This window comes from Coenobita brevimanus, chromosome 79 (assembly GCF_032717465.1).
Source record: "Coenobita brevimanus isolate Jiangsu-jjx chromosome 79, ASM3271746v2, whole genome shotgun sequence".
NCBI lineage: Eukaryota > Metazoa > Arthropoda > Malacostraca > Decapoda > Coenobitidae > Coenobita > Coenobita brevimanus.
Window position 1 is genome coordinate 3,162,441 of NC_137032.1, and position 23,848 is coordinate 3,186,288.

The following is a 23,848-nucleotide window of genomic DNA, read 5'->3' on the forward strand; positions in this document are numbered from 1 at the left end:
TAATTTTGGAGTGGATAAGGAGGAATACATTGTGAGGGTATGGACTTAGACAAAGAATGCATATGGATATTCTGCCAAAGAAAGTTTGAGAAAGTGAGATTGAGGGCAGTATTAGTAGAGGCAGACCTTAAGTAGTATGCAAGAAGAGAGTGGAACAGTATATTGGTGAAAGAGATGGAAAAGGAGTGTCTAAGAGAGTGAGAGAGGTGTGTGAGAGTCAGGTAGCCAGGAGGCATTTCTGTCGTGGCCATCCCGTGTTTGGGGGTTCCCAGGAGGGAGCAAGGTGTCGGTCAGATATGATGGTAATAATAATGGAGACTCACTGTATTTCTTCACTATAGGCCAAGTATGGGACAGCACCTCCACCACCAGCTGCAGCCAAGCCAGGAAAGGCCGGTGAGGTGGCAGCACGAAAGCTTGCCATGCAGAATGTTCAGCGGGCAGAACGAGCCAACAACCCTAAACCAACCTCAGGTGGGTTCAAATATTTTTACACAGTGAGGGCCAACAGCTGGTTACCCTTGTCTTAACCACTTCAGTCTGCTGTATACCCATTAAACCATTCACTGTTCAGTTTATTCTAATAACCACCTCTTATTCTTGGCTAGTGATAGATGGCAGTGATCATCATCCACTCAACTCATTTAGTGTTGCCTACATCTTCATTCTTCATTATCATTCTGTTTCTTTGTCAGCCCTCCTCTCTTCCTAATTCTCCGTTTCTTTCATGTCATCATCATCATCAAATCCAGTGTTGCCCCATGAGGAGCATAGGAGCCCAGGACTAGGCAAATTGGTCTTGACATATAAGATGAGATTGACCAGCCTTGCTCATTCCTGAGTGGCATTACGTGAGCAGTAAACGCCAACCACCCCATGAATATGAACCTGCATCGGCTCAGTCCGATTTGAAGTGCCATAATTGCCCACTAAACCACAGGCACCATTATTTGGTTATATGGTTACCACCCAGTGTAGTAAATGGTTTCCTGGTGTACAGGAAACCATTTGGCATGTCATTCAGTGTAGAGTCACCTGTACACAGAAGGAAGAGGAAGGAATGAAGGAAGGAACAACAGAAGAGGAAGAAAGGAAAGGACAGGCATCCAAGAGCAGCACTACATCAAGTGAGTGGATGGTGAGCGCCTCCAGCAATGACAAAAAGAATTCTTTTGTGTCACTTTTTATTACTCTTTCCACCTCAGGTGGCACTACATTGATTGACAAATGTAATGGTTTCCTGTAATCCAGGAAGCCACTTACATTGGTTGGGGTAACCATATAACCAGATTGCAGAGGAAAGTGGGGACTACTGTGGTGCCCCTGTTGACTGAGTAGAGTAATTGACAAATGTAATGGTTTCCTGTAATCCAGGAAGCCACTTACATTGGTTGGGGTAACCATATAACCAGATTGCAGAGGAAAGTGGGGACTACTGTGGTGCCCCTGTTGACTGAGTAGAGAGACACGAATGCGACATCCACCCAAGAACTAAACCTCCACACTTCCCCACGCCTTGCCACAGTGAGGTGCTGTTAATCTCAAGGGATTACACAGGATGGCTGAGCTGAGGCAGTTGCCTGCCAATGATTGATGGGTCCACTGGCCTGACAGGCTGTGGTTGATCTACTGCAACAACTACCCTTGACTTTTGAAACACATACCACATCAGTAACAATGTTTAAATATGATCACTACAATATTTATGTACAATCTTCTTGCAGTCTTCATACTTAGCTTTCTGTTTCATATTAAGGATTTCATAGCATCAACTTCCTCCATGAGCTTCAGTACTTCTGTTACAATGTTTTTTTTCCCCCCACTCATTCCAGAGTCTCCTTTCAACCAGTTTACTGTATCACAGTGAGGGTCGTCTCCAAACTATCATCACCTTTTTCATATGCACATTTACTTTCAAACCATGTTGCTCACAGACATTCATTAAAGTCTGAACCAATCCAGAAAGATTGTGCTCACTATTAACAAGCATCATAGCTCGTCTTCATGTCAGCTTTTAGATACTCCACCCATTGCCATGGATTTGGAGAAAGCATCTGACAGAGTGGAAAGACAAGGAATGTGGAAAACCTCAAGAATATATGGAGTAAATGGGAAGTTGTTTAATGCCGTGAAGAATATGTATGAGGATGCTAAGGCTGTAGTGCATGTGGATAGTGAACTGATTGAATTTTTCTGTCTGAATGTTGGATTGAAACAGGGATGTATCATTTTTCCATGGTTGTTCAGTCTGTGATGGATGGGGTTATAAAAGAGGTACAAGGTAGGGCAGTGGATGTTGGAGCAGCCCTAATGAGAGAGGGCAGTGTTTGGAAACTTCCTGCACTGTTGTTTGCAGATGATACTGCATTGTTAAGTCAAGATGAAAGGGAACCGCAAGGTTTAGTGAATGAGTTTGGGAGTGTGTGTAAGAAACGGAATCTAAAGGTGAATGTAGGGAAGAGTAAAGTTATTGTCTTTTAGAGAAATGAAGCCACTGAATGTACAGTGAGGTTGGATGATGTGGAAATGAAAAATGTGAGTGCATTTCAGTACAATAAGTCCTCGTATTTGGATGCATTTTACTTCGACGCCTCGTTTTTCGCACAAGAAAAAAAGTGTCCAAGTTGTCTCACAATTCGCGAATTTCCCCACAATTCAATGCTCCCATCTGGCAGCCGACGACGCATACTGATGCTCATTTGTTGGCAGCCATCTTGCGACCACCCTGTCCACCATAACTGACATGGCAACCACCTTCGATGTATACACCAGGACTATGCCTGAGGCTACCAACTTCCTATCGACCTTGAGTGATCTGAAGTCTCAAGTGATGGCCGTCTACAACAGAAACATAAAGGAGCAGAGACAAGCCCGGATCACACGATATTTTCATGAGAGACAGAATATGGCTGCTATCATGCAAGACTTGGATGTGCCAGCAGGGGTGGATGGAGGAGAAGTGGACAGAGAGGAAGTGGAGGTGCTGGAGCCTGAGTTCAACTTCGAGGGCTTCGGCACAAGTGATGGGGCTTCCCCAGAGAGGCCTATGTCACCTAGTAACTAGCCCATCTACCTTCAACACACCTTCACCTGCCACTCAAGCCAGTCTTCCCTTTATTTCTGGTAAGGATTTTTGGTGTTAGAGCTCTTTATACCAGCTTTAATGTCTTTTCAGGTACATGTTTATTGTGTCATGCTGTTTTAGCACTAGTAAACACTCTTCATTTAATTTTGGGTAGGACCTGTTTGGTGTTATAGTACTTTCTGATAGGGTAGGTACATGTCCCACTGGAACACTCCTCTATTTTTCCCATTGATTCTCAACGTCACAATTCGACGTTTCGCGTGGTTTTAGCGGAACATCCATGCTGCGAAAAACGAGGATTTACTGTACTTGGATAGTGTGATGAATAAAGATGGAAGTTTGGAGGATGAAGTGCTTGGAAGGGTGCAACAGGGAAGAAAGGTTGCTGGTTCCTTGAAAGCAGTAATAAGAAATAGGGAAGTGACAATGGAAGTAAAAAAGTCGCTGCATGATCGTAATGTGATATCAACTCTAACCTATGGAAGTGAAGCTTGGACTTTGTTGAAAGGACACTAGTCAAGAGTGAGAGCAGTGGAAATGAGTTATTTGAGAGGAACATGTGGAGTTACATGGAGAGACAGACTGACAAATGAAGAAGTGAAAGAGCATTGTGGTGTGGATGTAAATGTGATAGAAAGCATTAGAAATACACTGAGGTGGTTTGGCCATGTAGAGAGAATGGAGAGCAAGAGACTAACAAGGAGAGTGTATGTGAGTGAGGTGGAGGGGGGGAGAGGGAGTATGAGGCTAAGGATGAGATGTAGGGATGGAGTGGAGAGGTATCTGAGAGAGGGGATGTGTGAGCTGGGGGGAGGGCAGTGTAATGGCAGAGGACAGAGCAACATGGAGGTGATTTGTTTGTAGTCACCCCTTATGGGATTGAGGCATCTGGCAATAGATAGATAGATGACTTCTTTATGGTAAGAATGAGATTTGATTAAAATATTTTTCAATGAAGCTGAAGTAGCCTCTCCCATCTCAGTTTGCTTATACTGTAGTAGGTAATAGAATAGGAAATAAGGGCATATAAAGTAGCTGACAGTAATGGAGAGAGGGTAACATGTAGTACAGTGATGTTCCCTTATACAGGCATCCATTACACAGTACTAAAATGCTTCATTACAGTGTTGACAAATATAGGACACTTTTCAATCTTACGAGTACTGAAAATTCATTATTAACCCCTAAAAGATGGGTGTCCACATGTGCTGTCATAGGGTATTAGGGCCAAAAAGACATGTCCGCATATGCTGTCGTAGGTATTAGGGCCAAAAAGACAGGTGTCCGCATATTATGTCAGAGGTAACTAGGGTCTGAAATATGGGTGTCCGCATATGCTGTCGTTGGGTATTCGGGCCGAAAAGACATGTGTCCACATGTGCTGTCGTAGGGTATTAGGGCCAAAAAGACAGGTGTCCGCATATGCTGTCGTAGGGTATTAGGGCCAAAAAAACGGCTGTTCGCATATGCTGTCGGAGGGTACTGGGGTCAGAAAGACAGGTGTCCGCATATGCTGTCAGAGGGTACTAGGGTCCAAAAGACGGGTGTCCGCATATGCGGTCATGCCTCCCCCCCACACCTCCACCACCACACCACACCTCCCTATCCCCCCCACACCCCCACCACCACACCACACCTCTCTATCCCCCCCCACACCCCCCTCACCACACCACACCTCCCTACCCCCTCTACCAATCCCACCAGTCCTCTTCACCACCCCCCATCCCCTACTACCTCCCACCCCCTACCCCTTCAACCCTATACCCCCATCCCCCACTCCCAAAATCCATACCCCCCAAACCCCCAACCCATCACCCCCATCCCCACTTTACCCCCAACCCCCCATCTATTCTCCTGCATCCCCACCACCTCCTACTCCCTCACCATCCCCCTCCCATAAACCCTTCTCCACCCCCTTCCCACAAACCCCCCACCATATCGCACCCACCAATTATGCCTGTAAAGAACATTCCAATTCCCGTCTTTTAGGGTTATGAACATCATTCCAGAATCTGAGAATTAGGTATGAAGTGCACAGAAGGAAAATTTTAAAAAGTACCGCAGCATTCACCATCACATTGTCTCAGGCCTTGGTGAGACACAGCCAGTCCTGGCAGTGAAGTGACATAAGGGAGGTTCAACTCCAACAAAGTAGAACAATGTTTGAATTGCACTCTGTACAGTAGAGTCGTGATTTAAGAGGAAAGCAACATTTGTACAATAGTACGAGCATTTAATTTCTCCCTTTATTATTTAATAACATAACATCACTCACTTGCATGGGAGAAACATAGTGGGTGCATTTAGGTATTTGATTTCCAGATGGTTCCATTTGTTTACAGCTTGTGCATTTCTCTCTCTCTCTCTCTCTCTCTTCCTCCCACTGCTATGATTCCTTGGCCCAAACTCGCGTACATGACCTGCGCCCTATACCTGTCTGCCTCAGCCTCTTTGTTGTGTTCTGTATTTTTTTTTTTTTTTTTTCCTTGAGAATTCTGACAGGGGTTCCAAACTAACTTAATTGTGATGCCCATGCACCCAGAAAATGCTTCTTCTTGCAGTGAAAGGGCTAAGAACACAAGAAAAGCATTTACACATGAAAGAAAGTAAAACTATCAGACGAAATAGCACGTGGTACGGGAGCTTAATACAAAGGAGAGAAGAGCCACATTTATACAGTCAGAAAAATGAATTGGCTGTGTTTATGATGTAGATAGACCTAGCGTAGGAAAATTATTAAAACTTTAGGGAAGTTAATCATGAGGAAGAAATAAAATTCATGAGTTTTCACGTTTAGTGCAGTGAGTGTGAAAAGGATTTTGTAATTAATTTTTATCATGAGCTGACAAACAGGTTCAGCCTTTATGGTACATGACAAGTTTTCATGTTGATGTAAGAAGTTGGATAAGATAATTATGTGAATAGTCCAGCTCTTGTGAATTATGTTACCATACAGATTAATACTGCTAGGTTAACTTGATTATAATTCAAGGTTGCTTTACCCATCCATGATCCATCATCCAGTCCGACTCATATTTACCATAAAAGTTGTACACAGTCACAAGCCAGAGTTTGGAGTTTATGGATGTGGTTGCTATTCCAGTGATATTTCTTGGAGATCTTTATGCTGCCCTTACAGTAGAACAGTAGATTTGCATTATTATTGATCATATGTTAATATTGTATGTGTGTTTTAGATTTAACTAACCTTTATTCATTTTTAAAATCGCCTGTGCAAATCACTATAGGTGTAAACTGGCTGTAGTTAATCACTGAATCTCCCATTTCCCATAGGGTATGTATTCTGTTACACCAGCATTCATTTAATAAGGAACATATTTCCATAAACTTAACCACTTGTAACATCAGAACCCCTCTGAACTCTTACATCCAGTCCCAAGTCCTTTGTAATTATGATGATGATACCTGTGATAGTGATAATAATCATCATCATCCGGACCTGCTTTCCCATACTAGGGCAGGATGAGGAGTAGCAACGTCCAGACATCCCAAGTCTGCCCAGTCCAATGGGCCACGCTTCCATTCACTCATCATTGAAGCCCCCCGAATCCTGGCTTTCTCTGAAAGACGTGGTGTGAGGAAGTCTGTGGACACCAGAATCGAAGAGAGTGTACTGAGATGGTATGGTCATGTGGAGTGAATGGAAAACAGAGTGGTGAAAAAGGTATTTTTGAGCGAATTTGAAGGAGGGTGGAGGCAAGGTAGGCCAAGGAGAAGGTGGACGGATATGGTGGATGAGTGTGTGAGGAAGAGAGGTATAGAAGTCAGTGAGGCTAGGGACTGACAAGAGATCAAGCTGGCTGGATGAATGTTGTGAGAAGAAGTGCATGATCAGGGATTTGGCACCCCTTTCTAATGTGACAGCATTCGAATTGACTCTGTCAGATACGTTTATGTGAAGCTGTGGTAATAATAATAATAATAATAATAATAATAATTAACAATTATAATAATAATATTAATAATTACAGCTAAGAACAAGAAGGTTGCTCCTCTAATGGCTAAGACACGACAATTCTTCAAGAAGACGTTCCGTCGTTGAATTTCTTCATCCTTTCTTGGACTACCCTTCCTACATTCAACACATGCTCAGCAGGTAATGGAATAGTTTTCTTGGAGATATTTTTATTTTTAGAATCTTCTTTGGTGGGCTAATGGTGCATTGGTTAGCATATCCAGCTCATAGTTACTAAAGTTCATTTCTCTGACGTGTCAGGGTGTTCGGCAAATGTTTTCCCATGTTCTTATAATCAGAGACCTAGATCTAAATTTAGCTGTTGCAGTTCACATTCTAAGGAAAAAGCATACAACAGAATAAATGGGGAAGGATTATGGATGGATTTATATATATATGGTGTGGATGGAAAGCTGTGGAACACTGTAAAGAGATGCTTGATGTAAGTGAAGCGTATGTTATGTATTGTATAGCTAAACAGAAAGCTGTTGAATACTGTGAAGATAAATTTTTTGGTAGTGAAGCATATGTAAGTGTAGCTGGATGTCTGAGTGAGTGGCAGCTCACTATAGGTGTATGAGTGAGATTAGGATGTGTGATACTGCTATTGCTGTTTAATATATTTAAGTATGAATGTGGTTTTGAGAGGTTTATCTCGAGTCGTAGTGAGACAGATGAATAGTATAATAAATGGTGGAGGATGAATGACCTCAAATTATATATATGCAGGTGGTGATGGGTTGCATGCTAAGAATGAACAAGAGCTTTGTACATTGATGCAGAGTTTTTGTTTAATATCTTTAAGCATCATGCTTCAAAATTTTATGGTTGTTGAGAGAGAGTGACTCAGTGTAATGCTGTGATAGATGGAGAGACTTTAATGGGTGAGGGATTTAGAGAACCTGGGTGCTGTAATAGAAAAAAAAAAAAAAAAAAAAAGAGAGGTAAATGTTCAAAGGAAGTGGGAAGTAGTATGGTGCTGGGAAGGAATGTGGCAGGTGTTTTGAAGACCATCATAGAAAACAGAAGTCTGAGTGTGGAGGCTGCAAGAAAATTGAATGGTGTTTTAGTGTTCACATTGGCATATGTATATGAGAATTTGGCATTGCATGAGAATGAAAAATCAGGATTAAGAGCATTGGAGATGTGGTTACTTGGGAATGTGTGTGAAGTGGAGAGAGTGAATAGTATAAAAAATTATTTTATTCATGAAAGATGTGGAGCAATTGACAGTTGGGTTAAAGAGACTGCTTGGAGGGAATGATCGTATAGCGAGAAAGCATGTTAGCAGGGTAGCTTAAGGGTTTAATTATATGAGTGAGTTTGAAGGCAGAAGGAGATTTTGTAATTCAGGAGGAAGGTGGATGGCTGTGATAAATCAGTGTGTAAGAAAGTGAGGTATGAAAGATGATGAGGCTAGGGAACTGACAGGGGATTAAGTTTGTTGGATGAATTGCCAATATATATGATGGAACACATGACAAAGTTTACCACCTCCCTTTTTTTTTTTTAATACTGTATGATAGTTGTTGAGGTGGGGGCGCTCACCATCCACTCACTCGATGTAGTGCTGCTCTCGGGTGTCTACCCTTTCCTCTCCTCCCTCCTTCTTTCCTTTCATCCTCTTCTGTCTTTCTTTCCTTCATTCATTCCTCATCCTTCTTCCTACGGACGACTTTACACTCCCTTTTCTGTCTTTCTTTCCTTCATTCTTTCCTCTTCCCTCTGCCTGTGGGTGACTCTACACTGAGTGACAAGCCAAATGGTTTCCTGGACACCAGGAAACCATTTGCTATAATCAGATTTTGGCACCTGGGTGGTATAGTGGGTAATTATGGCACTCCAGTTGGATTGAGCCGGTGAAGGTTTATGTCCAAGGGATGGTTGGGGTTTATTATTCACGTAATGCCACTCAGGGATGAGTGAGGGTGGCCACTTTCATCCTAAATGTCAGGTCCAACTTGCCTGGCCCCGGGCTTCTACGCTCCTCATGGGGCAACATAGGATTAGATGATGGATGGATGGAATGGATAATAGTAGTAGTAGTAGTAATAGTTGTTCCCTAGGCAGTCTGGCCAAACAGCCCTGACCCCTAAGGAAGGCCATGGCCGAGATCGGGCTTTCCCACAGAGCTCTCAAGAAGTGTATTGGCTGTCTGATGTGGAATGTTAAGGGATCTGTAAAGAAAAAGAAAAAAAAAAAAAGTGTTTGGATGGTTAGACCTGTAAGGTACTGTCAGGATTATTAGGGCTTGATTGGTGAGTGAATGAATGTCTGCCCCATTTCACCTGGGATGTTATTTACCAATAGTTCTGCTATCACACTTTTACTTTCCTTGCTTTGTGGACCTGCATAGTTCCACTTTTTGGTGGAAAGAAGAGGTCAAGATAACGATGATGGAAACACTCAGTTGACATATTCCACAATAATTTTGTTTGTTGATCTGTCAGATTCTCCCTGAATGTTCCATTGTAATGTTGAAATCTCAGTACGGGAATCACCCTTTATCTGAAAGGGTATGTCAGAAAAATACTAGTTGGTGATTTTTCAGATAACAAAAACATTTCAACTTGGGTTGAGTGGGGTTGATGTCAGGTGGTCATAGAAGTGTATGCTTGTGTCTGTACCCTGCTTTGTCACATCATAATGCAGTGGACTCTCCTAAATCACACATTTTTTAAAACAGCTAATTCATAATATGCAGTAACATTATGCAACAGTTTGCAAGATCAGTAATTCTTGGAAATTATTTGTAATTTGCGATTGCAACCTCAAAACTAAAGGTTTCCCGATGCGTTTTTGAACATCTGTTACCAGGTGTGCCATGTTTGCACAAATGGTGTGTGTGTGTGTGTGTGTGTGTGTGTGTGTGTGTGTGTGTGTGTGTGTGTGTGTGTGTGTGTGTCTGTCTCTGTCTGTCTGTCTGTCTGTGTGTCTCTTCATGGGAGGGTGGGGATAAGGTGGGGTGTATTGTGAGTGGGGAATTCCTTAAGGGGGATGGGTGCAGGAAGGGACGTTTCCACCAGGGACCTCATTATAAGATTTAGCTTGTACATGCCATCATTAAGATGTTTGTGTGTGTGTGTGTGTGTGTGATTAAATACTTTACTAATATCTTTTCCAGGTTGTTAGATTTCGCTGGTTACCTGTTTGATGTCAGTTTGGGGGTAAGGGGGGCAACTTTTCCAGAATGACAGACTCATAAGTAATTATTCCCATAAGATTAGTTATTTCTTTTTGTCTATCTATCTATCTATTGCCAGATGCCTTAATCCCATATGGGATGGCCACAAACAAATTGCCCCCACGTTGCCCTGTCCCCCGCCATTTCACTGTCCTGCTCCCACCTCACACCCCCCTCTCTCATATACCTCTCCACTCCATCCCTCTATCTCATTCATGGCCTCCCCCTTCCCCTCTCCCCATCTACCTCACTCACATACACTCTCCTCATCAGTTTCTCACTCTCCATCCTCTCCACATGGCCAAACCACCTCAGTGTGTTTCTTCTAACACTTCCTATCACATCCACATCCACACCACAATGCACCTTCACATCCTCATTTGTCACTCCGTCTCTCCATATGACTCCACATGCTCCTCTCAGATAACTCATTTCCACAGCTCTCACTCTTGACTTGTGTCCCTCCAACAATGTCCAGCTTCACTTCCATACGTTAGAGTTGGTATCACTCTACTGTCATGTAGTAACTTTTTCACTTCCATGCTCACTTCCCTGTTTCTTATCACTGCATTCAAGGAACCAGCAACCTTTCTTCCTTGCTGTACCCTTTCAAGCACTTCACCCTCCAAACTTCCATCCTTAGTCATCAGACTATCCAAGTACTTAAACGTACTCACATTTTCCATTTCTTCATAATCCAACCTCACTGTTCATTTACTGACTTCACTTCTCTTGAAGACCATAACTTTACTCTTCCCTACATTCACAAATCACAAAATTCTCAAATCGCAGCATGAGCCCAGTCTCATAAGACCACAAATTAGGAGATTCCACTGTGTAGTCAGTAAGCACCTACAACACAATAAACTGCAGCAAGCAACGTTGGGTCTGGTTAGTACTTGGATGGGTGACCGTCTGGGAACACCAGATGCTGTTGGCTCGTTCTCCCCACGTGTCAAGTGGGGTTGGTGGAGGATTAGTGCCCCTCCCTGTAAAACAATTAACTCTAAGCCCTTGGCCACCCCGTTTGGGATACATGGCGTCTGGCAATGAATGAATGAATAATTCAAGGCACTTAAAGAAGCACAAAACCTGCAAAAGAAGTCATACAGTATATTCTAGCACAATATTCATAGTATTAATTTTGAAGTCTTATCTTGACCGTGGCACCATCTTGGACATACTCCCAGGGAATTAAAATGCAGCTTTACTCTGCAACTTTATCCAGCCTGTCATAATATAGTTAGGCCCCAGTCACACTGCAGGTACGATTTATCGCAAACCACCTGCGACCTGCAAGTCGTGGGTGGTTTTGGTAAGGTTTACGAGCGGTCTTCATAAGTCTCGGTCTAGCTGCAGGCCACCATGGCGACCAAAAAATCGTCGTGAGGTTTTTCGTGCTGCATGAAAAACCTCCCCGCGACCACCGATGTCGTGGCACGGAAGCCGCCTGATGGGCGGCTGGACTGCATCTGGCCAGCTTACGGACTGCGACTGGTCGGCGACACCTGATTTTTAAGCAGTGGTTGCCATCTAGATGGAGGCTGGTCGCCACCCATTCTGTGCGGTGGCCGTCCGCACTCCGTCAAGGCAACGACTGGACTGCAGTGGCTGCCGTCCACAAGCCTCCTGTCCAAGGTGGTGGTTGAAGTCCGGCCGCCGTCCAGCTGGCGATTGGTCGAGTGACAGGTGGTGGGCTGGACCAAGACCAGCTGCCGGCCAATCCGCAGCTGGTGTCAGTCTAGTGGTCGCAGTCTAAACTGTGACAGAACGCAGATCGGCCACTGTTTGTCGGTGGCCTGCTGACGACCAGCCGGCCACCCGTCGGTGTCTTGACCTGTGTGTACCTGGCCATGGTCTCCGTTCGACCGCCCACAGGACGGACACTGGATGTCTACCGGTAGCCGATCAGTTGTACAACTGTTCGGAGATCTCCGTGGTTGGGGACTGGTTTCGCGATTTTGAGGTTTGCGACAAGTCGTACTTGCAGTGTGACTGGGGCTTTAGTAAACACCTAAAGAAGCACAGTACCAACAACAGCATTCATATAAGATATAGTAGCACAACAACCACTGACCACCAAGCATGTAAACAGTGTTGTTGTCAACTTAGCATTTATTGGCATCAGCAATTTTTTACTGCCTAATGGAAAAAAATAAAGTGAGACAGTACAACCTCCCAAATTTGAATAACCATTTTGAAAAAGCCTTCACTTTCCAAAATTTTTTTTTAAGCAATAGGAGGGTGTTGATAGTACCTGACCTCACACGATCAGTGCATATTAAATCCAGCGTTTATTTTTGGACAGATTACTAATTTAAGTATATGGTAGGATACTTATTGACAGAGTTAGAGAAAGAACAGAGAAATTAGTTGGAGAAGAACAGGGAGGCTTTAGAAAGGGAAGAGGTTGTGTAGATCAGATATTCATTCTCAGATCTTTAGTGGAAAAGTTTCTAGAGAAGGGAAAGAAGTTGTATGCGGCTTTCATGGATTTGGAGAAAGCATATGACAGGGTGGATAGACTAGGATTGTGGAAAGTGTTAAGAATATATGGAATAGATGGGAAGTTGTTGAATGCTGTGAAGAGTATGTACGATGGTGCGAAGGCTGCAGTGCGTGTGGATGGTGAACTAAGTGAATTTTTCTCTTTGAAAGTTGGGTTGAAACAGGGATGTGTCATGTCTCCATGGTTGTTCAATCTGTACATGGATGGGGTAATAAAAGAGGTACAAGGTAGGGTAGTCGATGTTGGAGTGGCCCTGGTGAGAGAGGATAGTGTTTGGAAACTCCCTGTACTGTTGTTTGCAGATGATACCGTGTTGTTGAGTGAAGACGAAGGGGAGCTGCAAGGCTTGGTGGATGAGTTTGAGAGAGTGTGTAAGAAACGGAATCTAAAGGTGAATGTAGGGAAGAGTAAAGTGATGGTCTTTGAGAGAGGTGAAGTCAGTGAATGTACAGCGAGGTTGGATGGTGAGGAATTGGAAAATGTGAGTACGTTTAAGTACTTGGGTAGTGTGATGAGTAAGGATGGAGGTTTGGAGGGTGAAGTGCTTGAAAAGGGTACAGCAGGGAAGAAAGGTTGCTGGTTCTTTGAAAGCAGTGATAAGAAACAGGGAAGTGAGCATGGAAGTGAAAAAGTTACTACATGACAGTATTGTGATACCAACTCTAACGTACGGAAGTGAAGCTTGGACGTTGTTGGAAGGACACAAGTCAAGAGTGAGAGCCGTGGAAATGAGTTATTTAAGAGGAGCCTGTGGAGTCACATGGAGAGACAGGCTGACGAATGAGGATATAAAGGAGCGTTGTGGTGTTGATGTGGATGTGATAGGAAGCGTTATGAGGAACACACTGAGGTGGTTTGGCCATGTGGAGAGGATGGAGGGTCAAAGACTGATGAAGAGAGTGTATGTGAGTGAGGTGGAGGGGGAAAGAGGGAGGGGGAGGCCGAGGATGAGATGGAGAGATGGGGTGGAGAGGTATATGAGAGAGGGGGGTGTGAGTTGGGAGCAGGGGAGTGAAATGGCGGGGGACAGGGCGACTTGGAGGCGATTTGTTTGTGGCCACCCCAAACGGGATTGAGGCGTCTGGCAATAGATAGATAGATAGACTAATTTATGGTACTTCATTACACTTACTGTTCATGGTACTGTAGGCTTTGTTTTACATAATTTTCTCATAATTATCATTATGAATCTACATTATAAAATACCCCATTTTCCTTAAAACCTTTGCACCAAAGCACTTTGGATTTGAGAGTTTGTACTGTATAATGGAGACTTTTAGATACCTGCACAAAATCCTGTAGTATAATGGAATTTTTTCTGAAAGTTTTGAGATTTTTTTTGTATTTTTCTACATTCTGGTGGTTTTTGAGTGAATGTAGAATGGTACAGTATTTAAGAATTGGCAGCCTTACATAGCCAAAAGAGTCTGTTACTGTGTATTACGGTACAGTATTTCATAATTGGCAACCTTACATGGCCAAAAGGGTCAGTTATTTGTGGAATTATATATCAAGAATTTGAGCAAACTGGTACACTGTTGTTTAATGAAAACTGATGCAAAAAAAAAAAAATAATAATAATAATTAAATCATTCAGGTAGGCGAAATTTCGGATGTCAGTCATTTTGGTATTGGGTTTGTAATAATTCATCCTCGTTCATTTTCATTGGTCTTGCAAGGCATTCAGTGTGCTTGCTTGCATCTCTTCCTTATTCATCTGATAGTGAAAACGCAGTGCCCCACATCTGGCACAGGCATGGCCCTAACCCAGCCTGACTTCAACCCACCTGACCTGAGAGTGGTGCACTAGCATGCAACACCAACCTTAGCCAGGCCTCTCTGCCACTATAATGCTCTGATAAAGGGCCATATTCCAGGTGAAACAGGAGGCTTCCTAGCACCTCTTCCATTTCAAGTGATTTTTTCATAGTATCCCTTAACAATTTCATGTATGTTATAGTTGTATTAGCAACATAGTTGCATCAGTAACTTACAGGATGTTCCTTAAGTGTAGTGTGCAGAATAAATTGCAAAGGAAGAAGTGTTAAATCACCAAAGCGTCTTGGAATACAACCCAAATTTTATGGCCACCCATCCAAGTCACCACCACCCTGCTGAGGGAGGTTAAATATGTGGTTAACCACCCTTATGTATTGTATAATAGTTTACTTTTGTACATGCAAACATTCATTGTACAGTTACTTTTATATAGTACAATATCAAGTTATTGGATGATGGACTCTACCTGTAGGTAGCACTATACTGAACAAGTTAATGATGAGTGCCCCCACCTCCACTTAAATAAAATTATTTGTAGGTACCCAGAATACTGCTCCACCACTGGAGTGATATTCTGTTATTCAGAATACAGTACCAACTATCCAAAAAGGTCTTTTATAGAATAAAAGTTATCATCATCATCATCATCATTCTGGTTGTTACTACTTCTAGGATATTATATTCCCTTAATGAACCTTGTGAAGTTGATAGTTATTTAGTTCTATATTAACTAACAGTCATTATTATGATTATTATTTTTTTTTTTCATCGTCTAATCCTGTCGTCCCACGAGGAGCATAGGAGCCTGGAGGAGCATAGGAGCCTGGGGCTAGGCAAGTCGGTCCTGACGTTGAAGATAAGAGTGACCAGCCTCACTCGTCGGTGAATGGCAGTACTTAAGCAATAAACCTCATCAGCTCCTTGGATAAAAACCTGCACAGGCTTAATCTGGCTGGAGTGCTATAATTACCCACTAAACCACCAGGTGCCATAATTTAGTTATATAGTTACCACCCAGTGGAGTAAATGGTTTCCTGATGTACAGGAAACCATTTGGTTTGTCACCCAGTGTAGGGTCACGTGTAGATAGAAGGAAGAGGAAAGAAAGAAGGACATAATAGGAAGGAAGGAGGAGAGAAAAGGACAGTCACCTGAGAGCAGCACTACATCAAGTGAGTGGATGATGAGTGCCCCCACCTACCACTAAGTTAACAAAAGTTATCAGTTGCTTGATTTTAGTTTAGTTTTCTTATTATATTGTAAATAATGTTTATTGTTTATAAAGACTCCAGCATTGCTGATATACAGTAAAACTTCACTGTAATGGACTAACTAGGGCTCAAGCCATTCTGAAGAAAGCGAAATTCCGATAAAAGCGACATTCAGACTTTCCCCTGCTGACCCAGACATTTTCTGTTATATCAGACACTCTGGATCACACAATGGTTTTTAAACTGTTGTCATTACCATTGCAGTACAGTACTGTATTATACATTCACCACAATAATCAAATGGCTTAACATTCATAATAATACTGCACTGTACAGTACAATGATAAACATGTCTTTTATTTACTTTATTGTGGTGAACATAACTGAAATGGTCAGGCTGTCCAGGCTGCTTCTGGCTTTATCGTACTTTTTCCGATAAATCAGAATTTAGTCTGGTAGCTCCTCGATTCCGATAAAAGTGAATTCCGGTCCATTGAAGTCCATCATATTGAAGTTTTACTGTACTGAGAATTCTCACTGAAGCAGTACAGTACTGTTCTGGTGATCCTTTCATGAATAGAAAATCAAGCAAAATTCTCGATGCTACCATGAACGTACATAAATTTGCTTCATTACCATTCCTTTGACCGTTGCCTATACTGTACACCTATCCCCCATTATTCAACAGGGATGCATTCCATAATGGTTGAATAATGAATTGGTTGAATAACAAACAGATTTTTCCCATAAGATCGTTAAGAAATAGGGGGGTTAGGTTCCTGAAAGACTGACGAAGAGAGTGTATGTGAATGAGGTGGAGAGGCGAAGAGGGAGGGGGAGGCCGAGGATGAGATGGAGGGATGGGGTGGAGAGGTATATGAGAGAGGGGGGTGTAAGTTGGGAGCAGGGCAGTGAAATGGTGGGGGACAGGGCGACTTGGAGGCAATTTGTTTGTGGCCACCCCAAATGGGATTGAGGCGTCTGGCAATAGATAGATAGGTTCCTGACCACCTTCGTCATTCAAAAAATATTCAGTAAAGATGGAAAAAATACCGGTATACTGTATATGAAAGAAAGTGACACAGGGATTTGAGGCGTTTTCTTATAGGCCTACGTTCTCAAGGAAAATGATTTTAGTACTACTTACATCTCAGATGATTGACATTTGATTTTCGATCAAAACATATTCGAGAACAAATGAAGTATACCTACTTAACGATATTAAAGAAAGCCTCCTGAACACCTTCGAGAGCGTGTTTATATATTGTTCGCTTCTGCCATCTGGACATGATGTCACCACATCAGACAAACTCAGATGTATTCAATTTAAAACCATAAATAGCAGTGGAAGCCTAACTGGAAGTGCTAAAACCTCACTGGGGGGCTTTGCCCCCAGAACCCCCCCAATGATTATAACCTACCTCACCTTGTGTAAACTAAGATGTGCATTCTTTAAAACTGGTGCCAAAACAGTATCGTGCGTTAAGAGCGTTTGTTGATCATTGGCGCAGTCATCACCAGTGTTGCCATTTGGTACTTTTCGTTAACAAATGTGGGCCAGTTTGGTAATGAAAAATTCGTTTGGTAATGAATCAGTGTGATCAGTTTCCAAACGGAGTTTCCACATGTATGAAGATACAGAGGATGGAGACAGTTGATTGTTTGCTCTCTTTGATTAATCTTCTAGCCTACATAGCATGAAAATAACCAATATGATGCTAATTATAAGGAGAGTGGTTATTTCCATTTGTATATAAAATTAGTGAAGAATAAATGCTTGCATTAAGGGGAGACAGTTCACTTTTTTGGTTGAAAATGAAATTATGCATCAATTTCATGAAATTTTACTGGATAAAAGCTATATTTGGCAAAACTAATCCCTGAGCTTTATTTGTAAATGATTAACTTTTCACTGATATTTTAAAAATGATTGTATGTTTACTCACTTAGGAACAGTAGTCAGTGAAAGTTAGGTTAAATATATTAAGATTTTACTGAATATATTTTTTTCTTTTCTTCATGTATTGTCCTGAAACTTCCTACACGCTTAAGTAGGTATCATAGCTATTATCCAGTAAAGTTTCATGTAGATTGACGCATAATTTCATTTTCACCCCCAAAAATGAACTGTCATCCCTTAAGAAGTTGGGAATGAAAAGTTAAATTTGGCTATGAAAGTTGAGGATTTTGGTAATGTGGCCGAGTTCAGATCTGGCAATCCTGACCGTCACCTGACAATGCGACGGCGAAACACTCAGGTTGGTGAGCACATGACTGCGCTTGACAGGGGTAATAGTAGGGGTCTTGCGTAGAGCCATGGTGGTGCTGTAGTAATCCACGAGGCCAAATAGAAATGCAGATGGATGAAGTGGCAACCAATCAACAGGGCAGAGCGCAGGAAACAGGCAGCACAGCCGGTCTGTCTGGCGGCGTGCGGTTTGAATTGTCGAAATGGCGGGGATAACCATGTCAAACAACAAAAAAGGATATAGATTTATAAATGTCAAAACAATGAATTGTCGAATAACAATTGGTCGAAAAACAAGGCTTTGGTGTATATCACAAATTAATCCGTTCTTTACCACTGCCTAGCAAAAGTGAGTTTTAATGATTAAGTAACCTATTCCATGGCATTCATGTTTTACAGCCTATCCTCATTTAACACAGTTTTCCATAACAGGAAAATGGTCTAACATGGTATAATTTTCCTGAAGCAATATCATTTGAGGCGTTGAGAATACAGTAGTAGTGACGTAAGCGCCACCTCGGACGATATCCAGTTATGTACACCATTGTCTTCCCCCGGCCTTCCTCTGTCTGCGGCAACAACTAAACAGTCAGAATTCAACCCGGAAAATGGTCGAAAACCCTTTACCTTAGAGTGGTACCTGCGGCTCTACGCGCGTCACCCCAAAAAATGTTCTCAAGTTGACTCTGCCTAGCGTAAGCGCCACGGGCAGCCAATGGCATGAGGGAACTTGTTCCTGCCGTTAAGTTATTATAACACTTTCTTCCTCCTGTGCCTGGACACACAACCGAGTAGTCAGAAGACAACTCGCAACACGGTCGAAATCCTTATAGTATTGAAGGTATTACCGACCCTATGGGCTCACCCAGAAAAATTGCACTCAGAGTTTACCTGCGTGAGCGTATCCGCCAGTGCCAGAAGACGCGGGACTGAGCAGCCAATGGGAGGCGGGAACGAGCTCCCGTGACTGATGACGCCCCGTTCTCGCCTCTTCCCTTCTCCCCGACCACCACAGTCGTCTTACCTCCTCCTTCCCCACCACACTGAAATTTATTGGTTTTCCTTTTTTTCTGTGTGCGTTCGTAAGAACGTTTGTGCCGGCGGTATGAGTGATTCAATGGAGAGTGAGGATGACCCTGGAGTGCCTCTAAGTAGAAAAAGAGGGCCCCAGTGCAGTGAGTGGCGGTCAAACGTGGTGAAAAAGAGACGCAATCTAGGTGAAGCGTATGTGAGTAGGGTCAGTGGCCGCCATGTTCCAGCTCCAACACCAAAATTATACATTTTCTTTGTTTTCCTATTATCAACATAATGTATGTGCAAAATCCGGTGATTTTACGTAAAATTTTTTTTTTAAAGATCTACCTATGGAGAAAAATGCAGTTAATGTGGCAATATTCAGATTGTGGTATATGAATGTATTACTGTATGGAAAGCCCTGTAATAGAGCTTCAATTTAAAAGAAACATGAGCTTCCTATCATATCCCACTATAAAGTTATCACAGTCTGAAGATTGCAAAACTTTAACTGCGTTTTTCTCCATTGTTTATATATGGCATTTACGTCAGTACTATTCTCAACGCCTCATTTCTAACGTGGCCATTGATGAAGCTAAAATGGATTTTTGAATTGGGCGGGTGGTAATGAGATGAATTATAGGAGCATTGCCTTGCCAACGGGCAGCATCTATCTCCCAGCCAATCACATTTCAGCTGCTGAACACCAGGAAGAGGATGTCCACTGGCAGCAGGAAGAAGAAGCCATGGATAACATAGATGATGATATGAGAAGTGTTATAAGTGCTATTGATTTGAAGGATTTTAACCAGTGTTCTTCCCTCTACCTCCTCTCTGGCATAGTGTGTCTCCTCTTATCCTCCCATAAGGTAAATAAAATGTGGCTTATAACTGTAATAGTACTCTTTGATAATTTTATGGACCATATTAAAGCTTTCTAGGAGGTTAAAATTGGGGAGTATAAAAAAATTTCGCACCACAAGGAAGGGAAAAGTGGACTTTAGGCAGGGGTGCGGAAGGAAATAGGGGGTTTCAAGAGCCCCTGTAACATGAAATTTCTCTAACATGGTAAAGGTGCAGAAGCAATCAACTGTGTTAGATGAGGACAGACTATTTATTTTTTTATTATTTTTAGGAAATGGAATAGGACACAAGGGTTTGAGAGTAAATACGGATAAACCAAGTGATGATTTCTAGGGTTGATGATGGTACTGTCAGAGCAGAGGGAGAGTGGCCATGTGTGGTTTGCCACAAAGGTGTTAGAAGTAACTCCATATTTGTACAGTGTTTATGATAAATGCGCGCATAAGAGATGTTTTGGTATTAGAGGTATACTGCGAGGTGATACTGATTTCGTGTGTGCGGTGTGTTGGGGAGAGCATGAAGAGATTGTCAGGCATCAGAGGACTGATCATTGTTAAATCTCTTGAGTGTGTCAGAGAGTTTTGTTATTTGGGGTAGGCTACATATTACATGCTGGAGGTGGAGTTGGAGCTAGCTCTGTGGCCAGGGTAAGGAGCGGTTAGAGGAAGTTCAGGGAGTTGTTGTCTCTTCTGACATTGAGAGGGCTCTCCTTCCGTGCTAAGGGATCTATGTAATGTTGTATGGTAGTGAGACCTGGGCAGTAAAGGAAGAGGATATTTGTAGGTTCAGAGGTACAGAAATAACAGTGCTTAGATGGATGAGTAGTGCATCATTGAATGCAATGCCTGGGGAGGCTAAGTTTATGACTGAAGGGTTGTGAATATGGATGAGACTGGAATGTATTGATGTTGTGATGAAGAGGGGTAGATTGAGATGGTTTGGGCATGTGGAAAGGATGGAGGATGATAGTTGGTTGTGGAAAATGAGAAGTGTGAACGTTGAAGGTAGTGTTGTGAGAGGCAGACCAGAAAAGACCTGGAATGAGGTCATAGAATGTGACCTTGAGGATAAGGGGCTGAATACGGAGCCTGCCAGAGAAGAGTCACCATTAGGTGACCAAGGCGGATGCACGCAAAGATGTTGTAGCCTTTAAAAACAATACAAAATGATGTTTACAATGATTGATAGAGATACAGGCTGCCATGTAGTGCCATCACCACTGTTGTGCCATGGAATAGAGCGGGCAAGAATTTTAACCCTTCATCTGTTGGTGGAGTACTATTACTCCCATGCTACTGTAGTTCTCCGGGCAATTATGAGCTTAGTAGCCTATAGGTAAGATAAATCTCCAGTTTAATGCTTTCGGATTTGACAAACTTCCAACTTAGTGCCCAGAATCTTGTCCACTATTACTGCCCAGTATAACAACCAAAACATGAATCAGTTCCATTAAGTGGCAGTATATGTGCATTAATCTTTTTTGTTTCATTAATTTTGTTGATATTTTTTATGATACTGTACAGGTATGTAGATATAGACGTTATTAAGAGATTTAATTGTTTAGACGAGACTATTCCATTATCTAATATGTATGCATTTTAGTGACTGAGGAGTATAAATAGACCAGAGTGTCTAAAACAGGGTACCTTGATTTAGCATAAAATTCGATTAAGCACACAGGGTAGTGTCCGAATTAGCACATTAAACCAAGGATATACTGTATGCTCAGGGGTTCTGTAGCAGTCTGAATGATTGTACAATTGGTGAAGTACCTGGTGGTGTGTGGCACATTAGAAGTGACACTTGTGCCATTAATTAATCTCCCTGTCTCAGTTCTGGTTTAACTCTCTAGCAGATGAGATGTGCTGCACGTCCCACCCTACCCGCATTGCTAACTTAAGAAATTGAAAGTAGTAATATATGAGGGGGGAGGGGGAAGCTATGATATTAGTGAACTACCAGTGTTTATAAAACTCACTGATTTGATAAATACGATTTGATATGAGTGTGTCATCTTAGGTGATTGGGTGAAGGGTGTGATTGTAAATGTGTACAAGGTGAACGGTGATGTCCTGGAAAGAGGAAATTATAGAGGCATAAAACTTTTAGACCAAATAATGAAAGATATGGAGAGTTCTAGGAGGCATGATTAGAGAAAGAGTATATATTGATGAGATACTGTTTGGGTTTATGCCTGGCAGAGGGACTGCTGATGCCATATTCATAGTTCAACAGCTTCAGGAAAAATATGTAGGAAAGAAAAGGGATCTTTACGTTGTGTTGATTTAGAGAAGGCCTTTGACAGAGTCCCTAAGGAGGTGGTGGAGTGGGCAGTGAGAAAGCGTGGGATCGAGGAGTGGCTGGATAGAGTGGTTATGGCTATGTATGTGGGTGCTTGCACCCAGATGGGAGTGAGTGGAGGTTTGAGTGGTGAGTTTTCTGAGAATGTTGGTGTGCATCAGGGGTCAGTCTTGAGCCCCATTTTGGTCATGATTCTTGAAGCCCTCTCACGTGACTTCAAAAATGGATCCCTGTGGGAGATGTTGTATGCCAACGATTTGGTGTTGCTTGTGGAAAATGAATGGAAGAAGGAGGAAAGATATAGGAAGTGGAGAGATGGTATGGGGCACAAGGGCTTACGTGAAAATGCAGATAAAACAAAGATGATGGTATCTAGGGTGGTACTGTCAAAGAAGGAAAGGGGTCACATAGAGTTTGCCACAAGGATGTGAAAAGTAATTCCATCTTGTGCAGTGTTTGTGATAAGTGGGTGCATAAGAGATGTAGTGGTATTAGAGGTGGACTGCAAGATAATGCTGATTTCATGTGCGCAATTTGTCAGGGAGTGCATATGGAGATTGTCAGGCATGATAGGATTGATCTTGCTGGTGAGCCTCATGAGTGTGTGGAAGACATTTGGGAGACATGTTATGTGCTGGAGGTGGAACTGGAGCTAGCTCAGTGGCAAGGGTGAGAAGTGGTTGGAAGAAGTTCAGGGAGCTGTTGCCTTTCCTGACATTGAGAGGGCATTCCCTACATGCTAAGGGATCTTTGTATGCATCATGTGTTAGGAGTGTAATGCTGTATGGTAGTGAAACCTGTGCAGTAATGGCAGAGGATATATGCAGGCTCAAACATACAGAAATGACAATGTTTAGGTGGATGTGTGGTGCATCCCTGAGTGCAAGGCCTGGGGAGGCTAGGTTTACGATGGTAGAGTTGAGAGGTAGGATGGGAGAGTGTGTTGGTGTTGTGATGAGGAGAGGTAGATTGAAGTGGTTTGGGCATGTAGAGAGGATGGGCAATGGTAATTGGGTGCAGAAAGTGAGAAGCATTAATATTGGGGGGTGGCATTGCGAGGGGTAGACCAAAAAAGACGTGGGACGAGGTCATTAAGTGTGACCTCAGGGTTAAGAGACTGAACAGGGAGGCTGCCATAGATCGAGCAGCTTGGACAGCTGCCATTAGGTGACCAAGGCTGATGCATGCAAGCATGTTGGAGTCTTCAAAAACAAGAAAAAATGAAAACTATAAACATTCCCCCACCATCCACTCACTCAGTGTAGTGCTGCTCTCAGGTGGCTGCCCTTTCCTCTCTTCCTTCCTTCTTTCTTTCATTCATTCAACTTCCTTCTGTCTGTGGGTGACTCTACACTGAGTGACAAGCCAAATGGTTTCCTGTACACCAGGGAATCAAGTACTATGCTGGGCGGTAACCACATAACTTAACTATGGCACTTGGTGGTTTAGTGGGTAAAGAAGGCCTTCCAACCAGATTGAGCCTGCGTTGGTTCATGTCTAAGGGGTGGTTGGGGTTTATTGCTCATGCAGTGCCACTCAGGGATGAGTGAGGCTGGTCACTTTCGTCATAAATGTCAGGACCAACTTGCCTAGCCCCGGGCTCCTACGCTCCTCATGGGGCAACACAGGTTTAGATGATGTATGTATGTATGTACTATTCACAGTGTTTTCCTTGCA

General features: G+C 42.7%; 1 protein-coding gene across 1 annotated transcript in view; it reads left to right on the forward strand.

The window, feature by feature from the left end:
• EloA (transcription elongation factor elongin A) overlaps positions 1 to 23,848 on the forward strand; it is a 59,558-nt gene that overhangs the window by 35,222 nt on the left and 488 nt on the right. The window contains exons 10-11 of the mRNA XM_080279545.1: positions 342 to 474; positions 7,078 to 7,202. Of these exons, the coding sequence (XP_080135671.1) occupies positions 342 to 474; positions 7,078 to 7,148 (204 nt within the window). The 3' untranslated portion in view covers positions 7,149 to 7,202. The remainder of the gene's footprint in view (positions 1 to 341; positions 475 to 7,077; positions 7,203 to 23,848) is intronic.